The sequence below is a fragment of the Apium graveolens genome, chromosome 11, assembly GCF_009905375.1.
Source record: "Apium graveolens cultivar Ventura chromosome 11, ASM990537v1, whole genome shotgun sequence".
Classification (NCBI taxonomy): domain Eukaryota; kingdom Viridiplantae; phylum Streptophyta; class Magnoliopsida; order Apiales; family Apiaceae; genus Apium; species Apium graveolens.
The window spans coordinates 161965933-161976849 of record NC_133657.1 but is presented as its reverse complement, the minus strand read 5'-3'; the positions used below and the strand labels follow the sequence as shown (position 1 = coordinate 161976849).

At 34.6% G+C, this 10917-nt stretch overlaps 1 protein-coding gene across 1 annotated transcript; it reads left to right on the top strand.

The window, feature by feature from the left end:
• Window positions 1–5642: 5642 nt before the first annotated feature.
• LOC141697351 (L-ascorbate peroxidase, cytosolic-like) lies at window positions 5643–9194 on the top strand. Its single transcript, XM_074501673.1, has 10 exons — window positions 5643–5799; window positions 6516–6636; window positions 6822–6996; window positions 7731–7796; window positions 8000–8048; window positions 8198–8283; window positions 8381–8460; window positions 8553–8655; window positions 8779–8837; window positions 8945–9194. Exons 2-10 carry the CDS (start codon window positions 6518–6520, stop codon window positions 8958–8960), a joined length of 753 nt encoding a protein of 250 aa, XP_074357774.1. The 5' UTR covers window positions 5643–5799; window positions 6516–6517; the 3' UTR covers window positions 8961–9194.
• The last annotated feature ends 1723 nt before the right edge of the window (window positions 9195–10917 follow it).

Here is a 10917-nt window from a genome sequence, read left to right as displayed (position 1 = left end):
ACGAAATGTTGGGTTAGACTTGACTTAGAATATTGAGTTTGTCGTGCTACAGCCGTGACTCAATTATTCAAGAGGCTAAAGTTTTATTAGGGAATAACATAAGATGTAATTGACAAGAGTTGTCTGCCTATTGAACATCACATGACGTTTCGTGCTACAGCCGAGGTTGTGTGATGGAATGTAGGATCCCTATTCCCACTAGCATTATGAATGCTTAATTTTCACTTAAGGGTTGTATAAATTAGATAAACTAGTGGGAGCCACTTATGAATAAAGACCCGATTCATATAGTGTCTTGAAATGAAATTGAATATTTGCTAAGTGTTGTTATGTGTTCATCATTTACAGATTTACTATATTTGTTATGTCTTCTGCACTATCACTCCGGAGTATACTAGATGCTCACAAATTGACTGGTCCTAATTTTGCTGACTGGCTTCGAAACTTGAGAATTGTTCTCAGGGTTGAGAAGCTGGATTATGTGCTTGACTCACCTAAGCCTACTGAACCTGCTAGCGATGCACATAATGATGAACATATTGTGTATCGTAAGTGGATAGATGATGCAAATGTTGCTCAATGCATCATGTTAGCTTCCATGAACATTGAGCTACAGAAGCAACATGAGCATATGGATGCTCACACTATCCTCATGCATCTACAAGAGTTGTATGATGTGGCGGGGAGGACAGCTCGATATGAGATATCGAAGGAGTTGTTCGGTTGTAGGATGTCTGAGGGATCATCTGTGAATGACCATGTACTTAAGATGATCAATTTGATTGAACGTCTTGGACAACTTGGTTTTGCCATGGATGGGGAGCTGAGCCAAGACTTGGTCTTGCAATCGCTTCCGAGTTCGTTCTCGCAGTTTGTTGTGAACTTTCACATGAATAAGCTGGATGTCAGCCTGCCTGAACTCCACAACATATTGAAGACTGCGGAATCGAATTTTCCCCCTAAGAAGAGTTCTGTTCTTCTAATTGGTGAAGGTTCCAATCCTAAGAAAAGGAAAAAGAACCCTTCCAAGAAGAAGAAAGTAGGTGAGAAAAAACCGGTTCCACCAAAAGCTGAAGACCCCAAAAGCAAAGCTGTTTGCTTTCACTGTAACAAGGTGGGGCACTGGAAGAGGAACTGCAAGGTTTACCTTGCAGAATTGAAGAAGAAAAAGGGTAGTAAGACTACCGCTTCTGATTCAGGTATGTTCATGATCGAAGTTAATATGTCACTAAGTCAAATTTCTACTTGGGTATTAGATACCGCCTGTGGTTCTCATATTTGCAATTCATTGCAGGGACTAAGGAGAAGTAAGACTCTTGAAGAAGAGGAGGTGATTCTACGGATGGGAAATGGAGCAAGAGTTGCTGCTGAAGCTGTAGGATCATTTCATTTACATATGCCTACGGGCAAGACTATTGTTCTAAATAATTGTTATTTTGTTCCCTCGATTGTGAGGAATATTATTTCTATTCCATGTTAGACTTGGCTGTATTTTTGTTTGTTATTCAGAATAATAAATATTCAATTCTTAGAGATAACGTTCTTTATGGAAGTGGTATTTCAAACAATGGTCTGTATGTATGTGACGTAGAGCATAATTTACTACAAATTGAACATACTAATAAAAGAAAAAGGGATGATGAAAATCTCACTTTCTTGTGGCACTGCGGACTTGGTCATATTAGTGAAAATAGACTGCGGACATTGCATAAGGAAGGGTTACTTGACCCCTTTGATTTTGTATCATATCCTACATGCGAGTCTTGTCTATTGGGTAAAATGACCAAATCTCCATTTAGTTGACATGGAGAGAGGGCTGCAGATTTGCTAGGATTGGTACACACAGATGTATGGGACCAATGTCTACGCAAGCCATGGGTGGATTTTCATACTTCATTGCTTTCATATTTGATCGATCTAGATTCAGATATGTGTATTTGATGAAACACAAGTCTGAAGCCTTTGAAAAGTTCAAAGAATATAAGTATGAAGTGGAGAAACAAACCAAACATAGTATTATAACTCTTCGATCAGATCGAGGTGGTGAATACTTGAATGGAGAGTTTCTAGCTTATCTCAAAGAAAATGGTATAGTCTCCCAGTGGACTCCTCCATATACTCCACAGTTGAATGGGATATCTGAAAGGAGAAATCGAACTTTGTTAGACATGGTTCGGTCCATGATGAGCTATGCGAATCTTCCAGTATTCCTGTGGGGTTATGCATTGGAAACCTCAGCATATTTACTGAATAAGGTGCTTTCCAAATTTGTTCCTCAAACTCCATATGAGATATGGAAAGAAAGGAAACCGAGTCTTAAACACGTTAAGATTTGGGGATTTCCAGCTTATGTCAAGAAAGTTGACCCAGATTAGCTGGAATCTCGATCTGTAAAATGTAATTTTGTAGGATATCATAAAGAGAATTTAGGGTATAACTTTTACACCGATCATCGGGTGTTTGTCTCCAGACATGCTACCTTCTTGGAAAAGCAGTTTATCCTTGAAGGAAACAGTGGGAGCAAAATTGAACTTGATGAAGTTCAAGAAGCACAAACTACTACGGATCAAGTGGAAACACCTGTTCAGACTGAACAACCTTCTGTGGAACAGCCCATTCGTAGGTCAGGGAGAGTGTCTCGCCAACCTGAGAGGTATTATGGCCTTGTCATTGAGAATGACAATGAGTTGTCAATCATTGATGATGACGACCCTGTGACCTATAATGAGGCTATGAGTAGTGTTGACTCAGAGAAATGGCATAGTGCCATGAAATCTGAAATGAAATCTATGTATACCAACCAAGTATGGACTCTGGTTGAGGCGCCTGAAGGTGTTAAGCCTATTGGGTGCAAGTGGGTATACAAAAGAAAGATTGGAGCAGATGGGAAGGTGGAGACCTATAAGGCCAGGTTCGTGGAAAAAGGATTCAGACAAAGGCAAGGGATTGACTTTGATGAAACTTTTTTACCTGTAGCCCTGTTAAAATCAATTCGGATTTTGCTTGCGATTGCTGCTTACTACGACTATGAGATATGGCAAATGGAAGTGAAAACGGCTTTCCTCAATGGGAAACTTGAAGAGGAAGTGTATATGACACAGCCAGAGGGTTTTCTTTCCAAGGGACTTCTGATAGTTTCTGCTTGATATCATCAATTGCTCCTAACAATCTCCCCGAACTTGTTCATATGGAAATATGGACAAGTTCCAATTGATGATGTCAAAACTATCTAAATGCAAGAAAGAAAGTATACATATTCAATCTTGCTTCAGTGAATATCAGATTTTACTCTTCATCCTGAACTGCTTCTTTAACTTGAGCAATGTTAGAGTTTAATTCCAGTTCTTCAGCTTAAAATGCTTCAATAATCTTCCTTCTTCTTCTTCTTTACATTTTTCTTCAGTATCATGAGCTTGTACTACTGTATATATTGGATCTATCAGTATTTGAGATTTAGTCTCCTTAGATACTATTTTCTTCTTTACGACAACTTTGGCTTTAGACTTTGAAATCTTTCACTTCTCTTTTTCTTTAAGCTTCATGTTAGCAGTTACTGAGCATCCATTGTCCAAGACTAGAGCATTCCTCATATCTCCCAACAATCAGTAATTTGAATCAGTTAGTGTTTTTAAAGACCCAGACTTGCTTGGATCATTTGGCCATTTTAAGTTTGTTAACATATGCAGCAGAAGACTTGTTATCAAAGTTTATGTTAACATCCTTACTATCAGTATTTATACATGCAGAAATAGATTTTGCTTTATTTAAAGAGGGTTTCGGTTTATAATAATCATAATACAAACTGTGATACTCTTTACATGTATAAATATAATGCCAAACACTTCCACAATGAAAACAAGGACTCTGTGGTTTATATCTAACTGTTTTATTCCTAAACTCTGATTTGGAAGAAACAATATTTATCTTTTTATTCTTCTTGCAAGAGTTAGCAAGATGATTAGTGCTACCACAGTTTGAACATGTCTTTCTAGGTGCATTAGGAGGGGATACAAAATCTCCATTCTTATTAACACCTACCTTGCCATTTCTGTTTTTCCTAGACCTTTTCCTCTTATATTTCATGTGTAGATCCTTTAGCTTTTGCTTAAGCTGTTTCTGAGTCATTGAACCAATATTTACTGAATTTGTGTGAACTTGTTCACTCTTTTCAGTAATTAAGTTTGATCTAGGTGCTGAGGTAGTACCTTCCTCATGGATTGATTTAACAGTATTAGCACTAGGATTAAACTTAATGGTCTTTATTTAAATCTTGTTCAGTTTGACATTGCTATCAGTTTTTATTGGTTCTGTTATCTCAGTTTCTTGTCCACTTTTCTTATCAGAATTAGATCTAGCTGAATATCTGATCCTCAACAACCATTCTCTAGAATTTCCTGAGTTAGTCCAAAGTTTAATGACTTCTCTTTCTTTTGCTAGCTCCTTTTCTAGATAAGCATGTTTTTCTAGCAATTTTTCCTTAACATAGATAACATTATCTCTTTCTTTTTAAATTTCTAGCATGGAAAACAACTCAATTTCTAGGTGATCATTCATTTTCTTTAAGATAGAGTTTTCGCTCTTGATTCTATTATTTTATAAGGTTTGATCCCTAAAACTAACATGCAGAGACTTAAAAAATCATCTTAATTCATAGATATCATCAGTATCAAAAGCAAGAGTAGTTTGAGGTACCTTTAATTCAACATTGTCATCCTCAACATCAACTTTTGCCATGAGAGCATAATTGACTCCATCACCTGAATCTGATGAATCATCCCAGTTTCTCTTCCTTGAGATCAAGGCTTGTTTCTTCTTAGCTCTGGGTTTTCTACAGTCAGCTGCAAAGTGTCTAATTCCATCACAGTTGTAACATCTCTCTTTTGACTTGTCAAGTTTTCCAGATCTTGATTCCTTCTCATCGGTATTTCTCATGTTGTTCCTCTTATCAGGGTTTGAGGAACTGGAACCTTTTCTGGAAAATCTTCTCCCTTTCCTTAACTTCTTTTAGACCATCTTCTTGAAGCTTTTAACCAGTAGGGCAACCATTTGTTCCATATCTTCATTGTTGTTATGATCACTGTCAGTATCTGATTCAGTATCAGTATTTGAGTCATCATCAGAATTTGATGATTCAGTATCTGACTTTGCAATCACGGCTTTCCCTTTTGAGTAGCTTTTCCTCCTAGCTTTCTTCTTTGGCTTCTCTTCAACCTTGAGTGTAACTGGTCTAGATTTATATCATTTCCTCTTACTTATTTGCTCCATCTCTAGTTCATGAGTTTTCATAACTCCATAGATCTCATCTAGAGGTGTTTTATCAAGTAGATAGTTATCCCTTATTGATGTGACTTTGAAGTCCCACTTTTCAGGGAGAGCAAGTAGGAACTTCAGGTTTGGGTCCTCCAAATCATATTCTTTGTTTAGGCTCGTTTAACTAAACCGGCTCGAGTTACGCCTGACTCGAAACCCGGTAAACTCGACCCGAATTAGAGCCCTATATATAACTATCATTTTAGTTTAATTAGTATAAGGCAAGTAGGGTCAACCGGTCAAGTAGTGCGATTCATTTGACCAATGATATCGTATTTTACTCTACCAACCTACTCCCACTCCAAAACCAATCATAGCCTTCCAAATATAAGCTTCTATGAACCGTCCGATCAATCTCATCCAACGGCCCAAACAAACCTAACTCCTGTTTTTATAGATTAGCCGCCCGAGTCGTGTGGCCTGCTCGCGCATATCTCTCTCTCTTCATTTTCAGACAATCAATCTTTTCAAGTTCTCACCAAGACAAAGGTTCGATTCCTCCGACTCTTTCGATTTCTCCCGTTTATATGACCTGCTTAATCTCCATTTTTTTGTCACATTTATTATTACTTTTAATTGATTGTATGTTTTAATCTATGTTTTGTCATTTGTGTGTCTTTAGATCATTTTTATTTTAGTTTGTGTATGTCTTAATTCTTGCTCAAAATCCGACACAAACACTACCCGTAACCAGAAATTGTCAACTACCGTTGTTTCTGTGTTTGAATTTATGGATCTTAAAACTTATAGTCCTATGTTTTTAGCTCACTTCACTCCTGTTGCGTTGACTTTAGTTCTTAAAATACATATATTGGCGTTGACTTCAGTCTTATGATATATCTACACTGAAATATTTATCGATGATCTTTGTTTGTGTGCTTAGATTAGTTCTGGGTATGTTTATTGTCTCATTTATTTACCAAAAAACTTAAAATCCGGGACTGGGAAACTGCGAAAACAGCACCACTTGTTTCGATATTGTTGAGTGATGTCTCGGAGTATTGTTATTATTTCGTGTTTAGAGTGATGGTATGTTTTTTTATAGTGTATGTATGATGGTTGTTTGTGTGTTTAAATTGAGATTGAGGTTTTTATGTATTCGTCTATTTTTGTAATTTTAAGAGTTATGTAATTTTAAGAGATATGCACGTGGTAGACAATAAGATTGTGTATATTTTTGTAATGCTGAATTTTCAACATTGTAGCTATGGGAAAGTGCTATCCAACTGTGAGTGAAGAGTACAATGTTGCTATTGACAAATGCAAGAGGAAGCTTAGAGGGCTCATTGCTGAGAAGAATTGTGCACCTTTGATGCTTCGTCTAGCGTATTTTTCTAAACTCCTCTTTAATAATGTAATTCGCATCTAGAATTCATATTTTGAAACCTGAATTTGACTTATTTGATAGTATCAGGCAGCAGTTTTTTAGTTTCTGTATCTATTTTCTAGCCATATTTTTTATCTCTCCGTCTGTATTTGAATCAATTTGGGGTGTCTTGTGCTACTATTAGGTGGCACTCAGCTGGTACTTATGACCAGAGCACCAAGACTGGGGGCCCTTTCGGAACAATGAAGCACAAGGGTGAGCTAGCTCATGGTGCCAACAATGGCCTTGATATTGCTGTCCGGCTTTTGGAGCCCATCAAAGAGCAATTCCCCATCCTCTCTTATGGTGACTTCTACCAGGTACTTCTGATTACATGCACTTGTTTGTAAAACCATGCTTTTCCATGGATTAATTCGATTTCAATAAAGGTTGTCTACATTCTAGGGTGGATTAAATTTATCTTACATTTTGTGCTAATCTATCAAAAAATGTGTGTTGCAATATTTATATCTACTTCTCAAGTCTCAACATATGAGTTATATAATATTTTTATATTTAATTCTATATAGAAAGAATATATATTTCAATATGCAATGACTGGTTTACCTGTGGACATGTATAAGGTCACCAAAATCCTTAATTTAGTTTCTTTTTTTTCTGTTAACTGGCAGCTAACTTAGTTGACCAGATATCATCATTTTCACAAACCTTGTCATCGTTTTATGTTATTATTTTGATAGCTATTTGTCTTTCATCGTTCTCTTCCACGTCCTAGTGCTTTTAATACTCTTCATTTTGTTTCCACTTCAATACCTTCCCAATCAACAAATCACTGGATAAGAGTTGTATTTAGCTACACTAAAATAAACTGGGAAGATTATGAGTACTTGTCAGTGATCCCATACAAATGTGCTTACTTGAGTACTGGACTTCTAAAGTATTATATATTTTCTTAGTCACATACAAACTGACCAACTAATGTAGAGAGTGATTATATAGTATCCATATAAAGTGGTTTAAATTGGTAGCAATAATTTATCCTGGACCTTTATATCTTCATTTTTGCCTAGTGCTTACGTGTTGGAAACTGCAGTTGGCTGGTGTAGTTGCCGTGGAGGTTGCAGGAGGGCCTGATATTCCCTTTCACCCAGGAAGGAAGGTATGTGAAGTTTTTCGATTATTAATGGCATTTGTAATTCTTTTATTGGCGTCCCAACTCCCAAGTGATATAAACTTTGTATAGTTGTGTTTAGATGTGATAACCATACAACAATGTTGTTTCTGTGCCGGAAAATGCTTTCTTAACAAGAAAGTAGCTTTACTGGTTTAACAAAATCTCTTTTGCACTCTTCTGCATCCCAGGATCTAAGTGAGCCACCAGTTGAAGGCCGTCTTCCTAATGCTACGTTGGGTTAGTGCGCCTAATTACCTTTTTTCTCTCCCTATTTTTGTTACCGTAGTGTTGGGAAATTGTACATATAATTATAAACTTCCCATTTTTGTATTAGTGTCTAAAAGGCATCATAGCTGTCCTGAATTTACTTTCATTTTCTGTTACAGGAAATGACCATTTGAGAGATGTGTTTGTGAAACAAATGGGACTTTCTGACAAGGATATTGTTACTCTTTCTGGTGGTCATACTCTGGTAGGTGCTGTCACATGTTATTTAATCTTTTTACTAGTGCTCTTTTGTGCATAAGATTAATGTCATATGTTTGATGTTATGCGCACCTTTTCCTCAGGGAAGGTGTCACAAGGAGCGATCTGGGTTTGAAGGACCCTGGACCAGCAATCCTCTCATCTTCGACAACAGCTACTTTAAGTAATCTTTATTTCTCTCCTTTTGTGTTAAATATATTTTTATTTAGAATCATAAGGAGGTTCTATCCATAACTTTATTTGCTTGATTTTTAGGGAACTCTTAACTGGTGAAAAAGAAGGACTTCTGCAATTGCCGACTGATAAATCTCTCCTTCAGGACCCTGTCTTCCGCCCTCTTGTTGAAAAATATGCAGCGGTAATTGCTTAGCCATCATATATTTACTATGTTTAGCAATTTTACTTGGACCTTTTTTTTGGTTTACTGGTTCACTAAGTTTGCTCGTTTCAGTACAAATGCTAATATCTGGTTTTCTTCTAGGACGAGGATGCTTTCTTTGCTGATTACGCAGAATCTCACATGAAACTCTCTGAACTAGGGTAAGATATTTTTTGGAGTGTTTGATTGAATGTGTATTTATCTATACTTGATAGTTCTGTTAAAATATATTTATAAACTGATACCTTTGTGTATTTAATGTAAACAGATTTGCAGAGGCCTAAAGCTACCAGTTATCAGGAATATTGGGAAGAATGCGTACTGCTTTGTAATTTCATATTATGCATTGGATTTGATAAAACTTGGATTTGAACTGTTGGTGGTATTTCTAGTTCTTTTTACCCTGTTTTTTACAAATGCAATGGGGGATATAAAAGAATTTAGTAGAAAGTCATGGAACAATATTGCAATACAGCATCTTCCTAAACTTCAATTTTATCAGCTTTATTTTAAGCATTCATCTGAGAAGGGTATAGACTTTAGATCAAAAGTTTTTTCAGAGCAACTCCAATGATTCTTATTTATAGGCCACTTTGTTAAAATTTGATTTTGATAAAAAATGTAGCCAATCAATTTTTTAACTTTTTCTCTATAAGTTTAGGAGGTCTATTTCTTTTCTCGTTAACGGGGAGTTCTTATCATTTGCTCAATCCATTTATATTAGCAAAGAAAACATGTTCGTGTATTAGAATTTTGTTAAGAAACAGGTCGCTTTAAATGTTTGAGGAAGGTTCAACAATATTTATATTCTAATATTCCTTCTCACCGGAAAGCTTGGTCAAGAATGGATCATATGTACTCATCTTTGGGGCATAATTGTTTTTCTCAAGTTTTGATACTCCTTCTGTTTCATTTTAATAGTCGTTTGACTTTTCTGTACTAATTTCGAAGTGTTTTGACCGTATAGTTAAAATAATAATTTTTAATTTTTTTCTGAATAAAAATATATAACTTAAACTTTTATTTATAAAAGACAAATTTTAAAAATAATAATTTTTACTATGTGATCAAAATATGTTGAAATATGTGCACAAAAATCAAAAGACGGTTAAAATGAAATAAAGGGAGCAGCATGTTAATGAAACAATCAGATTAAAATATCGTGGAGGAAGACCTAGTCAAATCTATATTTTAACAGTAGCATCTTCAATCAGTTGAGATAATAAAACATGCAAGTACAATAATATCTGAGTTTAGGAGAATTGTTCGAGAGAGGATTACGAGATTATTAAAATCATATTAAAAACTTAAGAGCTTCTTGAACCCTCGATCTTGAGAGCATCTCCCTTACCACATCTATTATATATCTAATACAACATGCTGAGCAAATTTAATCATAAATATAGTAATTAATATACATACATGATTTGTTTTAACCATTAATGCTCATTCATTATTATATAATTAATACTGATTCATTCATGTAATTTTTATTACCTCAATTAAAACATCATTAATATGCAACTCATTCATTATTATATATTTAATACGGAATTATTCACGTATTTTTTATTACCTCAATTAAAATATCATTAATATGCAAGTCATTAAAAATAATTTCTTAATAAAATTTACATACTCTATTAAAAAAATTAGTATAAAAAAATTAAATGAAAACCCTTGCATAAGAATTCATATAATACATAATTGACTTACTAATATCGATTAGTTGTTGCATATTTAGTATATATATTTATTTATAACTAATTATTATAGAGATACATGCATGTATCATATAATACATAAGTTATCCCATAAGAGACTTACTAATATCGATTAATTATTGCATACTTAATATATATATATATATATATATATATATATATATATAACTAATTACTATATAAATACATGCACGCATGCATGTATCCATATATACATACATACATATATCCATACAAACATATGTACGTATGTACGTACATGTGTATATATATAACAATTTAGTTAGATATGTTATATTTCAGAGCAAGTTCTTAATTAAGAGTAAAACAATAAATTTATTATATTACCCTGAGTTTGTTTTTTTTATTTGGCATGTGGCAGACATATCTTATCCTTTTTATTTGCTTCGAAAATTAAAAACCTAATATTCAAATGAAATTTCTCTTTTAATTATTGATTCAATTTTTTCTTGTCTACAAAAAATAAAATTGTACTTATTTTTAACGTAAGTTAAAT